Source organism: Hippoglossus stenolepis, chromosome 13, assembly GCF_022539355.2.
Source record: "Hippoglossus stenolepis isolate QCI-W04-F060 chromosome 13, HSTE1.2, whole genome shotgun sequence".
Taxonomy (NCBI): Eukaryota; Metazoa; Chordata; class Actinopteri; order Pleuronectiformes; family Pleuronectidae; genus Hippoglossus; species Hippoglossus stenolepis.
In genome coordinates, this window is record NC_061495.1 from 19119830 (window position 1) to 19140955 (window position 21126).

Here is a 21126-nt window from a genome sequence, read left to right on the forward strand (position 1 = left end):
TACCTGGTGTTAGGAGCGAGTCCTTGAGGTGCATGTGGACTCAGACAGGGGATGGACATGATGCTGATGTTCAGATACAGGCCCTGATTGGTCGTCCAGGTCTCCTCTGGATCCTGGTCCAGATCCTGGTCCTTGTCTCTGAGACACAGTTAGAAACAAGATTGATACGACTCATATCTCTCTGATGTATATGAAGCTACAGCCTAGAGACTGGAAACACTTCCAGGTTTTCTATCAATTAAACAAACATGTTAATTAGTTTACAGTCTTTATCCTAGGCTAGCTGGCTGCTCTCTATTGCTTCATATTAGTCATATGGGTATGTGTTTTTCTTACCGATGTTCAGACAGACTCCCGGTTGATTTCTTCGCTGGGAGGAAAGACAGCTGACAGTCCTCCGGTCTGAGCGAGACAAAGAAGGAAATGTGAGAAAATGTATTTTCTGCAATCCCACTGTGCAAGAAACTGCATTTTGTAGATGTGAAAATGAAAGTTGCAGACTTGAGAGTTGTCAGTGATGATGCAAAAAGATTAGTGTCCAAAACCTTAACGAATTTCTAATCTCATGGTAAATTAAGGAGCGTCTGTTATATTAGAAGTAGGGAATGAGACAGAGGAAGTGATTTTGTTGTTGACTCTAAAGTCTTCAATCTGAATTCAGGCAAATTTTTATAATTTAAAAAGCCCAACATAAACCATATTCTGAACATATGGACCTGAGATTAAGAAAAGAAAAAACATTTATTAGTCTTTATAACTTTAAAATATTGTGTGTTACTTTAGTCTTGCCAGCGTCTTCAATAGGGCGTACTCTCGTCGCCGCGATGACGGCATCCACCTCTTCTTCTCCGCCCGCGCTAAGCTCCGCCCGCCGAAGCCAAACATGGCGGAGAAACCAAAACACACCAACTGACCGAGAGACGAGAAGCTGCACATGTCCACCTGCTGCTGGTGACCTGTTAAATACAGATATTTGCAAAAGATCTTAGTGAGGGTGAATATTTATTAGAAACTCCTGACCTCTTTCTGTCAACTGTATTTGGAGTTCTGTTTCTCATGAATATGAATGAGATTCTCACCATAAGTCCTTTTGGCCTCCCTACAGACTCTGCGTGTGTGTGTGTGTGTGTTAATATCTAAAAACATCCATCAGTAGAACCCCATTGCAGTAGAGGGACCAGTCTCTGAAGCAACAGAATTCAGGACAATTTATTTTTCATGTGCAAAGTGAAAATGTGTATGAAATAGGATGTGGACAGAAACTCACCTACAGGGAATCTGCCTTTGTGACAGTTTTCCACATAGACTGTATGTGAAGATGGACGACATGACAGCTCCGCAAAAGTGAAGCCAAAGCTTCCTGAGGAACTAGAGACGCACCCTCCATCTTTATTTACAGTCTATGGTTTTCCAAAGCAATAAGAGTTTCTTGGTTCTGAGTGAGATCTTCCTGGAAACATTTCAGTTACAAAAGGCTACTAACAATTGCAGTGAAATGCTTATTAAATATTATCCTCAAATCACTCAGCTGTAATAAGTTGTATTTTTCTACTATCACAAAATCTTCCCCTAGATGCTTCGGTGTGAAGCGGCTAAACAAACCAGAGGGTGCATCCAGTGAAAGAAGAATAAACAGAGTGAAGCAGATACTGTTTGTTCATTTTCCTACAATCTGTGAATGCACACACACACACACACACACACACACACACACACACACACACACACACACACACACACACACACACACACACACACACACACACACACACACACACACACACAGCGTGCCATCTGGCCACATACCTGCTGTAACCTACTGAACTGCTGTCTCCCCACCTGTCTGTCTGACTGACTCCCTGTCTGTCTCTCTGGACAGAATCTGATTTCCTCACCATATGGCATTGTATCAGTGTGTGTGTGTGTGTGTGTGTGTTGTGACGATTAAAGCTGAGATCAAACCTGCAGCTATTCTTAAAGGTGCAACTGTCGTTTATTTTTAACACGTTAAACGGCAGCTAAAACATGCGCAGTTTAATTTATGAGATGAATTAAATCATCAAGCAATATTTGTAATGTTTTTTGACACAACATGATAAGAAATATTTTAATAATCATGTATCAGATCCTACTTTTTTTTTTTAAGTGACCAGCAGTGAGCGCTGCAGTGTGTCCTTGTCAGTCGCTCCTGTTTGTTAGTGCTGGTGTAACCCTGCTAATTTCAGTCTGTAGGTGATGAGAGGTTTCACACACGACTTCCCCTGTGTGGTGCAAAGCTAATTATGAAGTCATTCAATCCAAAAGGTTGTAGGTGCTGCACTCTGACCTTGCAGTTGAATTCCAACATTTTCATTCCTTTGTGAATCGTTTTTTTTTTCACCCACTCCTTAATTTGTACCATATCAGTCTTCATTCTCTATTACTAAATGTAATAAAAGGAATGACCAAATTAAATTGCCAGAATGGGATTAACTCCTTGGCTACAACCCTGTGACACCTTAAACAAATTCGGTGAAAATTAACTCACTTCAGCAAATTCATTTATTTGTCAGAATTCAGTTTTGATTTCATCTGTTGAATCCAGTAACAGGTAGATTGACTTTAATGCATTATTTTGCAGAAGAATTTTGCAACTTCTACTACCGAACTGAAAGTGAAGTTCTATTTCCTTTTAGTTTTCGTTCTGGTATTTCTTTTGTTATATTGTCCCTGCCTTACAATTTGACTCTGGGACTGCTATGTATGTGTAAAATAATGAGATATGACAATAACTAAAAAGTAATAAACTCACCACTTTCACTGAGTATATTTGATTATTCAGATTTTATAGAATGTGTCTTCCTTGCATTAGTTCTTGTTATAGACTGTGCTTCTATACTATATTAAAAGATACTAAAGAAGAGTAAAGTGACCGACATCACTTTTATCCACCTGATCTAATACTGAGTATCAGATCAGTACCACGTATGTTCACCTGGGTGTGTCGTGAACACATCTGACCTCACCTGGTCTCCGTGGGAACAGCTTCCTGCCAGGGAATTTTACATCTCTTCTATTGTTCAGGAATCAGACTCATTAAATCCAAAGAATACCTCCATCTGTTACTACCACACACACACACACACACACACACAAACACTTACGCACACACAAACACAGCTTCCAGTGTTAATTTGTCTTAATTAACCCATGTCTCACAACAACCTGTCATTCAAATACAACAGCTTGTATCCTTGCTGCCTGTTGACTGGTCGGCAGGTTTACCTGAGAAGGGGCGGGTTGAGGCTAAAGGGGCGTGGCTGCAGTGAGTAAACCTGTGATTGGGAGTGAAACTGATCCTGCTGTTAGACATCTGCCCCCATGTCCCCTTCTGTTTCTCTGGCTTTGTTTGTTCTCAGACCTGTCTGAGGAGCCGTTAGCCAATCACATCAAAGCTCAGCAAAAACACTAGCTCCTGATTGGCAACCTGAGAACTTTAAAGCTTCATCAGATCTATAACCGATAGTATCCATCCAGTACAGCCCACGACTATAGATCTATAACAGACAGAACCCATCCAACCCAATACATACATATGTATTGATCTAGAAATGGTAGTATTCACAAAGACATGGCTATTGATCTAGAACAGGAGTGATGTGATAAAAGGTCTAGAAAAGGTGAAACCAACTCAGGAAGACGTGACTATAGATCTAAAACAGGATGATGCAGGTATATAACGTATATAAAGCAGGTAGAACCTCTCCTGGAGACTGAATACACATCTAGAACCCTAAAACATGTGGAACTGACCCAGGGGAATCAGGTGCAGGTAGAACCTACCTATGATGACTGAACTATAAATATCACAACTGTAGAGTTAGACCAAAAAGAGCCCACCAGAGTGAATGTGATAATGAAGTTAGGATCAATGATCCATGGTGTGATCATGTAGAATCACACCGGCAAGTACCTACCCAGAACAATGTGGAGCGCTGCTGTGACCGGATCTCTAACTCCATGAACAGAACAGGAAACCACATCTGTGGAGCCTGTTAAGATGGACACACAGAAAGTCAATAAAACAATATCATGTCAGACACATACTGTGGATCTACTGTGTGTGGATCTATATGAGGGTGTATCCTCTCTCTCTTTCTCACCTGCAGGAATGATCCCCAGCGGCAGCACTGGTTTCACTGGTTTCTCTGGGGAGTCTGCATCCAGCTGAGCTCTGAGGACCAGAGAGTGACACAGCTCCGCCACCGAGCCATCACCGCCAACACACACCACCCTGACAGACAGACAGACAGACAGACAGACAGGTGGATGATAGACGGGTGGGAAATTATTTTCAGTATAATTTTAAACAAATACCTTGATCATGAAGGCCGACAGTAAAACTCGCTTAACACTCTAAACTTTGGATTCTGAAATCCAGTGATGTGACCACAGGTTTCCTCAAATACAGTCATCGGGGGCAGGGGCCATTTCATCTCAACAGGATATATGAATGTAGAAAGTTTCCCTCTATTAAAATATCATATCAGATACAAATCGTTGAACTAGGTATCGTGTTGAGAATTATACACAAACACAGAAAGACTTCACAGTAAAAGTCCAGTGGATTATTTTAATTTGACACAGACTCATTCACTTGAAATATTCGATAGTCTCAATGCTTCAGTCTTAAATCACACAAGTAGAATTGAAAGAAAATATTTTAAATAACTAAAAATACACAAAGTTTGGTTGGAGGCAAGTTAAAGGTTTACTATGATTTTGCAGAGGCGAAAAATCTGTTTTGCATATTTGGTCAGTGATGGTTATTATGGGATGAGTTTTATCTGATTTGTGCAGGTGAGGCAGAGTGTGTGTTGCAGTAGTAATGAGTAGTAGTAATAAACATTAATATCAACAGTTATCATAACTTGATTTTTTGACAGGTCTGACGCTGTCTCCAGTCTCTCTCTGAAAAGCGAGAAGGTTCGTCTGCAGAGTTTGTGTTTGCATTAAGTGTTAGGTGAACAGACTCCGCCCCCTCCCCCTCCTCCTGTGTGTGGGATTACCTGAAGCTCCGGTCGCCACGGTGACAGCCAGCCTAATTGGCAAATGTAGGTTTCAACCAAATCCTCACCAGAGCAGACTCACGCACGCACGCACCGCACACACACACACACACACACACACACACACACACAGAGCAGCTAGCTTAGCAACGCTGAGCTAATCTTCTCTAAGCACATTAATCTTTATGAGGGCTGAGCACAAAAGCTGCTTACACACACACACACACACATTCAAACACACACACACACACTGTCTTCATGACTTCAGAGGACATTAGATTGAGTTACATTTCTTTCCGGGAAACGTGCTGGAACCATCGATATGCCGAACCCTAACCTTAATATAAACCTTAACCTTAAAAAATGTCTTTACCTTAAAATGTTGTGGTTTAGGAGATAGAGACTTGTTTTTTGTCCCCTGGAGGAAGACAAGTCCCCATAATGTGACTATATAAACAGATTCAGGTCCCGGCAACATGAGTAATACCTGGAGCACACACACACGCACACATAGACAAACAAAAGCCAAAACACGCATGGACCAGCTCATATACGTAAGAGTGATGGGAGTTTAATCAGTGTTTTTGTGTTTGTATTTGTTGTTGTTGTTGTTTGTTTCAGGTGCTTAAAATGTTATGTTTACCTGTTTTGAAGAAGTTAGCTCAGGTAGCAATCAGGGTTTGACCTCACCTATTTGTTTACCTGTGCGTGTGTGTGTGTCTGTGTGTGTGTAATCAGTCTGGGTCAGTTTATTTCAGTGTCAGCCTCTGACAGTAAACGGCTGTTTTATTTATCTGGTCCCGTTGTGGCTGTTACGGGAAGGATGATGCCACAGTTTGAATGTGAACTTAACACAGTCTCTCTTGAGCTCATATTTAAAACTGAAGCTTCATTCAGCTTTAACATATTAGACTTTATTTTACACTGTACAATTAAAGGGACCTTGTGTCTTATTTTCAAACTTTTTCTCTCAAAAGTCATAACAACACTGGAGTAGGTTTGGAGGAAATTCAAACTCACTCAATCAAAACATGCCACGATTGTTTTTTTGTATACATAACTGGATTAACTTTTAGGCTGCTGGCTATTTTTCCAGTAAAAGCAAGAATCATTTCAAGCCTAATTATTAGAGGCCCACTGATATAGATTTTTTTGCTGCCGATGCAGATACTGATATTAGGGTATACTCACTTACTTGACCGATTAGAATTTTTTAAACAGTGATCGTTAATAAACCTTTAAGAAAAAGAAATTGAGGCTTCTTTTAAACATAAACTTTATAACAAATACCCATGAGTAAAAATAAATACACAATTAAAACTGAATAAATAGAATGTAACACAAATGCTTTCTGTGTGAATCTTTTCTGCATTGTTCATTCTGTAAAATAAAAGTTTTCGTATCTGCACATATCAGTATACTTAAACAAATAAATAAATAAATGCCAATACTGAAGTCGGTGACAGGCTAATATCGGCAGATAAGTCAGTTGGGCTCTAATAATATTCACAACAAACTTAATCACATTTTATTTTCAGAATCCATTTTAAAATCACAGAACAGAGACAAAGGATGAGATAAAACTAACCCATCATATTCATCCAGCTTGCATTCCTTCATCACTGAGAGAGAATGACCCTTTCTCTCGGTCACTGAGAGAGAGAGAGAGAGAGAGAGAGAGAGAGAGAGAGAGAGAGATAAACAGATGGAGAGACATTGAGACGGACAGAGACAGAGTGTTCATGCATGTGTGTGGTCACATGTACACTAGTGTGTGTTCAATGGCTGCCAAAAAAAAGTCGGACAACGGATATCACACCATCTGCTGAGAGGAGAGGAGGAGGAGGAGGAGAGGAGGCCAGGATAAGAGAGGTGTGGGTTGGAAATGAGAGGAGAGAAAAAGAAAGGAGGAGATAAGAGGAGAGGAGAAGAGGAAACATAGAAAGGAAAAGAAAAAGGAAAGAAAAGACAAAAAAAGGAGCCAGACAGATGAACTGAAGGGGAAGAAAAGGAAAACAGAGGAAAGAGAGAAAGGCAAAGAGGAATAATAGAGGAGAAGAGATGAGAGGAAAACAAAGGAGATAACTAGAGTAGAAGAAGTGAAACAAGAAAGGGAAAGGAAATGAGCTAACAAGAAAGGAAAGGAAAGGAAAAGAGATGGAAATAAGGGAGGACACAAATAGATAATACACAGAAATGAAAGGAGGAGCTGAAGAGGAGGAAATGAGAAAGGAGAAAACAAGGGGGGAAAGAAAAGGAAAGGAGGGGATGAGACAGGATGGGAAAGGAAAGGAAACAGCGGGAGATGAAAAAAGGAAACGAGGAGAGGAGCAGGGTCGTCTCCCTCTGTTACAACAGATGGGCTTGGCTTCGCCCTCTGTATCAGGTTACCTAGCGACCAGGGACTGCCATTAACTCTGACCTTTGGACCTCCTCTACTCACACACACACACACTCACACTCACTCTCACACGCACACACACACACTCACACGCACTGATTTCCCATCTTCTGTGATATCGATAAAGACGGGATCTAACTGTTCACTGCGGAAATTTACACAATCATTTTGCCATGATACGTCTGAGCTGTAACAGCGCACAAGATTCATCCACCACTGTCAGTGTGAGGTATAAAATAACAATCAATACCATCTATTTGTTGTAAAACTGATCAGTAGACAAATAGACAGGCAGATGGACTGACCCGTGATGTCGGTGCGGACGTCGGCCATCTTGAAGAGCGGAGCCACGTGTTCTCTGTAGATGTGCACAGACTCCTTCTTGTGGCTGCTGGGGTTGATGAAGACCTTCAGATACCTGGGACGACTGAACCCTGCACACACACACAGACACACACATGAGTTTATAGCTGACCTGTGAATTAAATACTGAACGTCTATGAGAGAGTAATTAATGGGATCAGTTCTTCTGTTTTATTACCTCCCCCACAGAGGTTATGTTTTATTTGTCTGACTGTTAGCAGGATTACACAAAATATACAGGGTGGTATGGGTTAAGGAAGAAGCCATTTCATTCTGCTGCGGATCCAGGAATTTTGTTTCACTTTCTCTGCAGTGTTTCCCACAGAATTCATTCAATCTATGGTGGAAGCTGTGTTGTATGTGCACTAACATCACTCTCCTAAGCAAAAGATTCCAAGTGACACAAACTAAAAAGTGAAACACGGGGGAGAGAAATGGATTGTGTGCCACACGTGGGTACACACACATAGCTGAAGCTATGAGGTCTGACTGTCTGCGTGGATGGTAACTGCTTTATGGGTGATAGCGCTGCAAACAGCTTTATAATTCAGCCACAGAGCCAATCACTGAGTTACAGATCTATTATGTTGTTAGGTGAAATTTGTGGTTCATTATTATGATACTGTGGCAAGACAAATTAGAATATGAGCGACCCCACAGTCTAGATAATTGATGGAAATCACTGCATTGACATGGTGAGATCAGGTTTAGCTTTGGTGGAGTTATGCCATCTCTCTAGGACCCTACTAGTTTTTAATGTTCAACTATAGTTTCATTTCCCATAATTTCTTTAGTTCCAGCTTCTCAAATTGTCTGTATTAATGATTGTAAATTGATTATATTCTTGTTTCGATTTGTTGTTTGGGCCTTTTAAAGTCTGCGAAAGTGTGACGAGCCTTTTCCGTGATTTGTGCAACAGTTAAAACCCAAACTGTTAATGTATTTAATGAAACAACAACAATCCACACATGTTCTCACAGAGTCTTTAGTTTGCATTTGTCACATAAATTTAAACACCTGGACGAATGAATAGTAGATTGTGATGTGAAGATGTTATAACATCTGGATGAGGCCTGTTTGAAGGAAAATATCCAGAATATCAGTTGCAGTGCTGGAAGATAGTGTGTGTGTGAGGTTACATGGTATTGACTCCTAACTACAGTAACACACTCACACACACTCTAACCCCCTGTACAGCTCATCATTAGGCAGATTTAGAGACCGCATTATAAATCCCAATAGACCAGCACAGATCAATATACACACACACGCACACACAAGCTCCATTATCCAGCTCATTACAATAATCTGCTCCCAAAAGGCCATGACCTCGCCCTGTTAATGACCCTGCACACACACACACACACACATTGCACCCCCTGCCATAACCTCACCCCACGGATCTGACTGGGCTCTCAGGAGTTCCAGTGAAGAGCAGCTACCCAACACCCCCACCACTCTTCTCTCTACTGGACCCCCACCATTACCAGAAGCTCCACCCCTCTGGTGTATCCCAAAAACTGAGACCAAAGGATGATTCCAGTAAGAGCCCGCAGTACTACAGCATTTACCCGATTAAAACTTTTGTGATCAAGGACCTAGGATGACCTTGGGGCTTGTGATGGCACCTACAGTATGACCTTGTCGAGAGGTTCCCAAGGCAGCACCAGGAACCAGGACGCCACTAATGTAACACAGATCATTAACTATACCCCTGATAGACACTGAATTAAAATGTAACTTGATCCAAAATCACTGCTTCATGACTGAAGGAAAAACGTACATTCTCAATCCTGATGCTGATCATAAACCTCCCCCCCACCTCTCTGTCTCTCTGCATGATTGATGCTCTCTCTCGCTCTCTCACACACACACAGTCTCATAGGACATGATGTCATTCAGTTTGTTGATATTTCTCTCAGAAGAAAAAGCAGAGCCACACAGAGATGCAGAGGGATCAAGTGTCTATCAGATCATCTCCTGGCCTCGGCCAGCGGCCCGTTGCTATGGTGCTGCTGAAGCATCACCATGGTAAACAATCCTGGTGTTTCCAAAGCGGTGAAGAATGAATGTTATTGACAAAAAACAGATTACTTCGGTTCAGACTCCATCAATAAAGACATTTAAGTTGATCTGGTTTCAGCTTCTGTAGTAAGAAGATTGAGTGTTTGACCTCCTGTGGGATGAACGTGTGCTGCACAAACTAATAAAAACCTAATAAAAACACTGAATATGAAGAGAGACAGGAAGGCATGTCACTATGGATACAGTCACTGACTTTACAGACACCAGTTAATATGTAACACACACAGACACACACACACACTGGGTTAGACGAATAGGCACCTTGAAAACATCCTTGAGGCTTGCAGCTCAAGGATACGACTCGTACAACTACAACTAGTAGTCAACAACTAATACTACGACTCGTGTAGGCACCTGAATCTCAAATTCAGAGCTAAATCTTGCATTATGGTTATTGTAGGCAACAGGTTTTGACAAGGAAATGTGAGAGAAAAAATATATCTGGTAATATCTGCTGTATCAATTTTGATCCATGTAGGAAAACTGTGAGTCTGACAATGTATAAAAGCACATTAAAGAGATGATATTATAATATTGGACAAAGGAATCACTTCCCAGTAAGAAAGATTGTTTCACTCCGCTGATTTTAAAAGATGAACTTGAAAATCTTGCTAAAGGTAAGTGTGACTAACAGATAAACAAGGCATGTTATTAATTTTAATGTTACAACACATTAATCAAGTAGTTTAGTTAGGTAAATCAAACAAACGCAATAGTCCGGACAAGCTCTGCCTGTCCGTCCGTTTGCCCTGTGAGCTCCGCTGCCGCCGCCGCCACTGACCTGTCAGTCTGTTGTGCTGTTAAACAAGTGCAGTCAGTCCATACAGCCATCTGAGTGCGTGTATGGAAACAGACTCTATACAGCGTCACTGCTCGCCTTTTGTCACTCTGACTGCCATTCACCCTCTGCACAGTGTAATGCAGCTGCTTCCCACAAGCGAACAGCACAGAATAACGCTCTGGAGACAGGAAGGGTCTGCTCCCTGCTCGCCATTGTGCGGCTGAATGTTCGGACCCCAAGGTTAAGAAGTGGCAGTGGACTGCCCGCTTCGCAACGCCACGATTCACAAAACAATACGCTTTTCACACTGACCTCTGGCTGGAAAATAGGCTTAATGTCCACACGGCAGCAGAGCGACCGAGTGTGTGTGTTTACCTTCCACTCACACACAGAGACTCCTCCGTGGCAGTGTGCAAAGTCACAAAATCACAAAAGCCGTCACAGTTTGATGTGCAGTGTGACCATGTGAGCTGACACGCGACCTGTGAGCCATTCATGTGTGTGTGCGTGTGTGTGTGGGAGGCCACAGAAAAACACTTAAAGAAGTTGTGACTTTGCTGCAGGGCCTCATGGGTAATCTGGTTTGATGGACAGACAGACGGACGGACAGACAGGTGACCGGCGATAATGTGTCAGACCGATGCCATGGTGACAGGAGGACGGTGGCGTGTGTGCGTGACCTTTGACCTCTTCATTTGTGGAGGGCTTGTAACGTCTCTGTCTAAGCTGACATCACTGGATGAACATAGAAAACCTGAAATGTAATGTGTGTGTGTGTGTGTCTGTGTGTGAGGGTTAAATCCATACACCACTCAAACATTTCTATTGTGTGTTAAGTGTCAGCCAGGCGACGCCCACTACAGTGCACCTGGGAAACCAGCGTCTGGGAACTTCAGCCTTCTGCAGCATCCAGAACTATATTAAACCGGACCTGTGAGGACGTGGTCATGGTCGTGTCGCTGAGGTTGAAGTTATGTTAATTCATACAACTGTATTTTTTACAGGAAACCGGATGAAATCAACAAACACCATCACTTCATTGATGACAAATGACAAAGAGGGAAATTTATTAAGTTGACGCCCTATCTCACACTGTTAAAGAAAGTGAAAATAAATCCTAGCCCTCATCTGGATAGGAACTGAAATCTAATTGGCTCTTCCCCAACCTATACCACATCCTTCCAAGTTTCATGCTGATCCGTACAGTAGGACAGGGGTGAAAACATCCTCCCTGGCGAAGGTAATAAAGATTGTTAATAACTTTTGATACATTCAGAAATCAAACTTCTGATCAAGCTATGTATTCCACAAGATATTGTATAGTTGGAAACTACATGTATTTTGTTGTTAAAAAATGATTCATGTTGCTTAAAAACATGTCATCTTTGATGATCCTATAAACTGATCCAGAAACAGTGGATGGTTTTACGTTTTCTTCCACTGAGTAGGAACTGCCTCTTATTTTACCATCCAGGTAGGTAACGTTTTGGGAACAAAAGAAAGGCTTGTCCCTGTGACATTTTTTACATACCTGGGGGGTTTGCGAGCATCAACTGGTGTAAAGCCTTTTGCTACCCTCATGGCTAACTCTATTGTTTAAATGTCCACATACTTTTGGCCTTGCAGTATATTAACCTAGGGTTTCATGTCCCTGCACGGTGTCGCTCAACTTGAATTAAAGTGAACTCCACACAAATATGATTATACAGACAGAATTTTAGCTAATCTCTCTCGCAGACGACATGATTCAGCAGTTGATGGTGTGTGTGCATCTCTTTGTTCCACTGGATTAGCAGATTAGCAGCTCTCCTGTCTGATGTAACTGTGACTCACCTCATTAAACTAAGTGATGAACAAACTGATAGAAAACAATGAAATTATAATCTGGAGCCAACACCACATCTGTCTGACGCGGAGCTAAGCGATGTTTGAACGAAATCCAGACGGTTCAGTATAACTTGTGACATTTTAAAATGTAAGTCTCAGCAAATTACAATCTATTGCTCTATTATCACTATTTTATCTGCATTGTATTTCGGATCAGATAAATCCAACCCTCTATGTGTCTTTCTGATGGTCAGTTTAATAAATACAATAGCAGACAGATGGTGCTAATAGTAACGCTATTACTACATCACACTTGTGAGTGTGTGTCTGTGTGTGTGTAATCATCTGACAGTATGACGCTCACAGAAGTCCTGAGTCATGTTTCCAGTGTATCTCAGCTCTTATGTAACACAGACAAACTCTGACCATCACGGATCTTCACAGCTCAGAAGAGCTTTGTTCTGATGAGGAACCTAATTCAAGAAAATGATCCACCAACAAGATTTGAGCAATTATACATAAACACTTTTTTGGAACTTCATTCACAGATATTCAATATGTTGTCTGGCTATATAAGGTTTTATTGTTAGTGCAGGATGCAATTATTTATACAAATTTGTCTTCAAAACATATAAATTACTTTAGTTTCCAAGACTTTAAATTCATTCTTTGGACATAATAATAATAATAATTATTATTATTATAATGCTGCAAAATGTGTTCCCTCTCAGTTTTTTTATCAGGTCTAATTGTCGTCAGGTCTATTCGGGTCATGTTCGGCTGTCCTATTGGTTCCCCTTGGATCGTAAGTACCTCTACTTCATACTGATTGACTGACTGTGTGTCTTACCTGTGAGCAGCTCCTTCAGGGTGTTGTACCAGGTTTGTGTGTGTTCCGCGGAGGCGTTGTTGAGGTGAAGCGTGTCCACCTCCAGCTTCCTCCCTGTCCTCTTGCAGCAGAAGAGGGCCACGCCGAGCACGGCTCCCCCCGACTCCTGGCCCGCTGCTCGCCGCCGCTTCACCTTCACTGCATAAACGTCCTGCAGCAGCAGCACACCTGGCTGTGTTACACATGGCTCACCTGCAGGGGGATGGAAAAAGAGTTAACACACAGCACATAAACACAATATGAACCTGACTTTACAAATAATGTGTTTTAATGATCTGTGCAAATTTGTTTGAAAAGCTGGCTCCATTTGTTTCAAACAAAGATCAGATTTTTAACATAGGACAGATATTAAGCTGTAGAGGACATGTCAATAGATACAAGTTTTTTTTATTTCTTCTCTATATGAGACACTTTTCTGTCTTATAAAACAGAGATGTCTGCACAATCATATATGTTATGTATTATTCTATTTGTAGTGTATTGTATTTGTAAGTATTTAGTATTATTCATTTAATTATTAAGACTGATTGTGATTATACATCCTTGTTTGGTATGTTTTGTTTTATGTACTAGATTTGGTTTTGGACCCATTTTCTTTTGTCATATATTTTACGTCAGTACCTATCATTGTCACTATTAGCACTGTTAGGCATTTTGGTTTTGCACCGATATAAATGAATATCAATATAATCTTTGACCCATTTAAAAGGTCTGTGTTATGAATTTTGTGGATGACATTATCTCTTTGCCATGACTTACGGTGCAAAGAGGAAGTGTTCACATTACTTTGTCCACCCTCCTTGTCAATCATAGTAAAATGTGAATGTAGCGTGTTGCTGCTGATGGTTCATTCGTGTTCACATTATTAAATGTATTAATCACTAATCCATTGATCAGCAGAACACGTCGCAGCACCTGTCATCAGAGAGGAATTCATCAATGCGATTGGTCCATGTCCGATTAATCATCCAATCTTCTGAGGATTTTAGTGAGCTGAGCTCAGAGTAACATAAAACACACACACACACACACACACACACACACACACACACACACACACACACACACACACACACACACACACACACACACACACACACACACACACACACACACACACACACACACACACATTTTCCAATACCATGTTTGTTAATAACCAAGCTGAAACAGTGCAGCAGAGTTAGTCTGTTGCCAGTCAGCTACGGTGGCCGACTGCGGTACTGCAAATTAAAAATCCCCAAAACCACCAAAAACGAGGATGTCAGGAAAACTGTTTATAGAACGCCTCCAACTATTAAAAATGTCAGTTCGTAGTTTTGCAAGGGTTTTAACCCATGTCCTGTTTTCAACACATTCATTCATGAAGGAAACATTACAAAATATTTGCTTGGTTTATTCGCAGCCTCTAAAATGTGAGAATTTGCCAACTTTTCTATTGGACATGGATTCTGGAAACTTATGATGCACATTTTTTTATGTTTTCTTACATTTCATTATTAGTCTACATTAATAATGTGTTTTCTAGCCTGTCTCTAATAAATAGTCTTAAAATCAGGTGCCCATGTAAAACTGTCTGGTTTTCTCTTCCTAATGTGATTTCATTGTAAATGATAGGGGACAACCTCCACAGTCCATGTGTTCAAAAGGGAATGTAAAGCTGATATAGGGCTTCAACAGCCTTGGTTAGTGAAATCAAGAGGACGTCTTCCTGTTGTGCTTCAGTGGACAGACAGACACATGTCACAGCAGGTGGATAAACATCTGTGCAGGAAAAAACAAACTTAATAATCATATAAATTAATCCAATTTAATCATCAGAAATGTTCCAATCCATCCAGATTTGTTAGATTATTTGTCTGTCCAGATTTAAGCCTCGTATGTTTTGAAAATTAGAAAATAATATTAAACACGGTACGTGATATGTCACTAAACTAACACGTTAGGTTTAGTTAATTCTTTCAAAGCTGATCAGCTCAGCATGTTTAATCTCATCTGAAAAGCATGATCATTTCTAATTTATTTATAGTTTACACTTAACCATTTAATGAACAGTGACCAAAGGGACTGAAATTATAAGTGAAGGCAGTATTTAGTGAGAGTAATTTAATGGGAAGCACTTCCCTTAATTAGCATTTCTGAGCAGTACAATGTTATTGTAAGCAGATATAAGGAGGGAATTTTCAGTATTTTTCAACAATTTTAGGCTCACCTATGAAGACATATTTCATAATAGTGCACCTGTGATTAGTGTGTGTGTGTATATCATAATTCAGTGTTTATACAACAGCCTCTACTTATGGGTGTCCACATGAGGAGAAATAGCTGTTTAGAAATGCATAAATATAATAATTACAGTTTATCTGCTTCCGCACACAGAGGATCAGATTCATCACAAAATAATTATATTTGATGACGGTTGATTAACCCCTCCTCTCTATGAAATACGCTCCTGCTGTTATCAAATATCACATAACCACCCACCCCGCGTCTGCCCGCAGAGGCCAGCGTCCATATGTCAGGGTCACAGTCTGTTGTTGTTGCTTCTTTCTCCGCTCATTGTGTTGATATAGTATAGTATTGTAAATAATAAAAGATATGTTCAGTTTTTTATGTATACATCTCATCAGATATTACAGGATAGACCACTGACAGATTCGCTGATAATCCGGTTTACTGTGGAGCATTGGCTAATGGAGTGAATGTGTGTATTTTAGACAGACACAGACACTAGTTACACAGCAAGTCTGTAACGTTTTTTTTAAATAATTTTTCTCCAGTCATTTAAGCTATTTTCTATACTTTTCTTATTAGTGCATTTTTGATTTAGTGAAGCCACAAGGACAGACAAAATAACGCAATGAGTTTTAAATGACATTACAGAACAAACTTTTCCTTAAACAGACCACAAATATACACCTATCACCCTTGATGTAAAAACAGTCAGCTGTTTTACTATTGATTTATATCTATTGGCACTGCCTGTTAATTCAGTTGTTTTTTAAGCCTTTTAATTGTGTAATTTCTTGTTGCATCAAATGTGTTATTGTTGAAAAAATAAACAACAACATGAAAAATCTGTTTGTTATTATGTTATTATGGTGAACAACAGCAACATTATGATCCTGAGAAAAACATCTATCTCTAACAGCTACATGTTCTATTTTCGATGCTAATATCATCAGTCTGCTGGTGCTGAGTGGGCAGTGTACAGTGGGTTTATTAGAGTGTGTCTGATGAAAACATGTGTGATAAAAGAGATCCCAAAAAATAAATGTGACTTTAAACCCAAAATCTTGAGCTAAGAGAGAGAGAAATGTGAAATTTTACATCCAGCTCATTGAGAATGACTCTCATCCGTGTTGACAGAACCTACAGAGCTGTTGCACGAACACACACACACACACACACACACACACACACACACACACACACACACACACACACACACACACACACACACACACACACACACACACACACACACACACACACAAGTGTTGACCATCACAGGTAGTTTGTTGTTTTGTTCCAGATGGAGATGAGTTTCCCATCAAGCCCTCTCCAAACCACTGTACCTACACATGCAAACACACACACACACACACACACACACACACACACACACACACACACACACACACACACACACACACACACACACACGCACTGAGGCTGAAAGACTGCATCCGCCTTCATTGTCACTGTTGACAGTGTATCGTGTATTGGCTTTAAACTGATCAGTTATCATTCCTTCACACTTCTCACTGGTAATAAATCCTCCTGAGATACTTCACTGTCCGCAGGAAAAAAGAGCGTGTCAGCTCCACACTTATACTAAACCTAGGCCGGTTATTTGAGTGTGTAGTGAAACTGGATGTTAAATTTGCTGAAAGACAGAATACAGACTAATTGGACATGATGTTCCACAATGCAAAGCACAAAGGAGCTAGAGATGCTTGGCAGCGTATGTTATGGCCACGAGTTCAACTTTGAAATCATATTTTGTCATTTATATAATAAACGAGGTTCAGTACTATAGTACTACAAAGTACTGTCTGACAGCTCAGGTCTCGCCTCTCCGACAGACAGACAGACAAACAGGCCAGTGGGTGAGACAGTGAATTCATGTGTAGAAATAAACAACAACAGCTGATCCATTTATATAGAAATATATAATCAACACACACACACAGCATGCTGACAGGCTGACTGTGCAAGTGTGTGTTAATCTCCTCACACTGAGAGACTCTAATAACCCCCCACGGGCCAAACCAACTGCTCTCTATACTACAGCCAACACACACACACACAATTCTGGCTTAATGACATTAGTTTGGATGAAATACAACAAAACAGATTGAGGCACGCGGACACACACACAGACGCACGCACACACACACACACACAGACACAGTATTTACACCTTCACCCTGCTCCACTAACCAGTTCTGTCTGAATGGATTTCAACCAAAAACTAACACACAAAACTCACACCATAATATCACCACAACATGACTGAACAAAAGACTATTTAGATTTACAGGATCTGTCACACTGTATGTTCTAAACTGTACAAAGCTTATTTTTACCCCCATTATAAATTAAAAATGAAATCTGTGCATCTTCAAACATTTGTGGTTTGGTTTTAGCTTATTGAGGATGTAGCATGAAATCAAGCTTCTGATACGCTTTGTAATCACACAGAGAAATGTATTTCTGCTGACGTCTGCTATGATCAGAGCTGCGGGAAGTGAACATGTATGAGATACTGCTCGAGGGATGATGGTGGCCTGCACCTACAGTCGGTCCAGACTGACAGGGCGGCGAAGAAAAAAAGGTTCCGGCACAATTCTCTTCTCTTACACGAATCTTCAATCACAGATCGCGAAAGTAGATTTTTTCAAATTATTAACAACAATATATTGGTAGAGTTAATCATGCATTCATGTCATAAATTATATATTCATCTCTCTAACATGATAGAAAAATTAACTGCTTTTATCAATTTGAATGTATTAATATCTGTATTGACATTGTTGATGCTCGCCCCGGTATTAGGGAACTTGCTATTAGATTGAAACCAAATGTTTCGGTATCACCCACCATTGATGTCGAAGCATCGCACAGCGGTAATGGATGGAGACCTACAGTAATTTTTTTAATTCAATTACAAATAATCCGCATCTGAAGGCAAATGTCTGGGTGCATTTTGGACCTGCAGTAGGAATCAGAACTACGTGTTTTCACTGTTTTTAAATAAATAAAAGACTATGACACAACGAATAAATTCAACGATTGACAATTTCTATCATCATAATCCTCCTCTCTCTTTTCTTGCTCAATCTTTTCAGCTCTTCTGCCTCAGATGACACTTTACTGATGTTAAATGTTCCACATCTTCTCTTTTCTCTATATGTGTAGTGCATATGGTGTTGGCTGCTTTAACACAGCAGGTCTGACAAGGAAATGCTGATGGAATCCCATCAGATGACCCTCAAATTCATGAAATGTATGGGAACCAACACTGTTTTGTTTTGTTTTTCAGGTTCAAGTGTATGTTCTCAGTGTTGCTTCAAGACACAGTCACACAAGCAAAGTAAGCTACAGCTGTCATTAGGAAGCATGCATGTTGCTTTGGGAAACACTTGTAGAAATGTTGGTGTTCTTTAAAAATGCTTTTAGAAAAGCATTATTGAGAATCTGGGCCCTGGTTAACTTTCCTACCTCTGATAAAGAGCCATGAGGAGCAGCCAAACTGTCCCCTGCAGTGGATGTGTGCGTCCAGATGTCAAGTTTCAGGTGGTCTCAACATGAGAGAACTTCTCCATTACAGCACCAGCTGCCGCGACACATCCACAGTCTGTCTGCCTGTTAGCGATGATCACCAAGACAACGCGTCGCTGTGGTTACTGACCTGTGGGGGTCTCAGGCGTGATGGGGGTCCAGCTCAGTCTGGTTCGGGTGAGCAGGACGTCGTGACTCTTCTTCCCCAGTCTGAAGATCCCACGCAGCACGACACATTCACTGACACATACAAACACACACACCAATCAGAGGTCATTTGCAAACATTTATCAATGAAGCAAGTCATACTAAGAAATGATGGCAGCAACTGATTTTCATTATGAATTCATCAACCCATTATTTTCTCAGTTAACCGATTATTTATTTTGTCTATAAACTGTCAGAAAATATTAAAAGCGCCCTCTTATTAAAACACATGTTGGCCAGTCGTATAATGTAACAACATCCTGCCTATATAAAACACTGCTGTTATTTTGGTAAGGTTCTGAAAGCATCTTACACAAAATGGTTAAAACAACTTCCTGCATCCATGTTGGTTCCTGGCATACCAGAGCAACTACACATTACTTCACCATCATTCTATTTATCTGCTGATTACTTACTGTCACCTTCGTTCAGTGACTGAAAATACTTGCCACTGACAGGTTCTGACTTCAGGGCTTTTACTTTGAAGGAGTCGTGTTTTTGCAGATTCCTGCAGCTCTTGACTTAAACTTTACTTTGCTGATTAATCTCTAGCTTGTATGAACCCTCCTCTGTGGTTCTGTGTAGAACTTGGAGAACCTGAGGAGAACCTCACTCACCTGTGCTCCTTTTCCTCCTCTTCCTCCACCTGCTGCTCCTCTTCCTCTTCTTCCCGTCTCTCCCTCGGCTTCTTCTTCTTCTTCTTCCCGCTCCGTTTGTCTGTCTTCTTCTTCTTTTTCTTCGTGCTGTCTCTCTGCTGGCTCAGCTTCTCCTCGGGCTCCGACATGTTTATTAACAAACAAACAAACAAACTCCTCTGAGGTAAACAAAGCGCCAGATGAAGGAGCAGTGAGCTAATAAACCAAACTCACCCCCGGCAGGTTAGGGTTTATTTCCGGGGTCTTGTCGCTATGGAGACGTCGCGGCATCAGCATTACCGTGGAGACGGCTCGGGCATGCGGCAGACGGGGGGCGCGTTCCCGTTTAGATGCGGGCGCGCGCACACCGTGAGTAACCCTTCCATCGGTTTATGATTGATTATCGATCAGATATGGTGACAGATGTATTCAGATCATTTACTCAAAGTAAAACTACTAATACCAACCTGTGTGAATATTATGTTACAGGTAAAAGTACTGCATTGACGATACAACAGAAGAGTCTTATCAGGAACATGTACTTGAAGTAAACCCAGCAAACCTCATGTTGAACATATTTCATTTCCTTTTTTTTACTTTTAATTATTTCGGAAAATTATACAAACAAGGGAAAAACAGTATTATTTAAAAAAAAATCAACGCTTAATGATTTAATCTACATATTCGAAAAGGAGTGAAAAGAAGAACAAACTTATTTAATCTCACCCCTCCTCCTTAAATCATTAATTAAGAATTATTTCATACTTAATCCATATAAAACTGTCATTCACATCACAATAACTCTGAGCTTTAATATTGTCTATATTACATGTTTATTTGAACAAATCTTACAAATATTATGCAACTTTTCTGCTGAGTAAACAGTGAACACTCCTATTTCATAACATTTAATTAATGCCTATTCAATGTACATTAATGAAAACATCTTAAACAATACAGAATACATTGTATAATATGTCAAACATAAAAGAATTTAGTTTAAATAAAACTTTCTTTAATTTTACCCATGAACATCTTAAAACGGTAACATTGGCATTGAAATTCCAACCCAACGTAAAAGCTGGATTTAAAAAATACTGTAT

The 21126-nt window shown here is 40.4% G+C and overlaps 1 protein-coding gene across 1 annotated transcript in view; it reads right to left on the reverse strand.

Annotated features, from left to right (window-relative positions):
• The window catches only part of cerkl (ceramide kinase-like), a 23678-nt gene extending 3320 nt beyond the window's left edge, over positions 1 to 20358 (reverse strand). The window contains exons 1-10 of the mRNA XM_035174638.2: positions 20006 to 20358; positions 19312 to 19421; positions 13356 to 13586; positions 7755 to 7883; positions 6637 to 6700; positions 4143 to 4273; positions 3957 to 4031; positions 779 to 956; positions 337 to 402; positions 4 to 138 (exon numbers count right to left, since the gene is read on the reverse strand). Coding sequence (XP_035030529.2) covers positions 4 to 138; positions 337 to 402; positions 779 to 956; positions 3957 to 4031; positions 4143 to 4273; positions 6637 to 6700; positions 7755 to 7883; positions 13356 to 13586; positions 19312 to 19421; positions 20006 to 20172 — 1286 coding nt within the window. The 5' untranslated portion in view covers positions 20173 to 20358. The remainder of the gene's footprint in view (positions 1 to 3; positions 139 to 336; positions 403 to 778; positions 957 to 3956; positions 4032 to 4142; positions 4274 to 6636; positions 6701 to 7754; positions 7884 to 13355; positions 13587 to 19311; positions 19422 to 20005) is intronic.
• Positions 20359 to 21126: the final 768 nt, after the last annotated feature.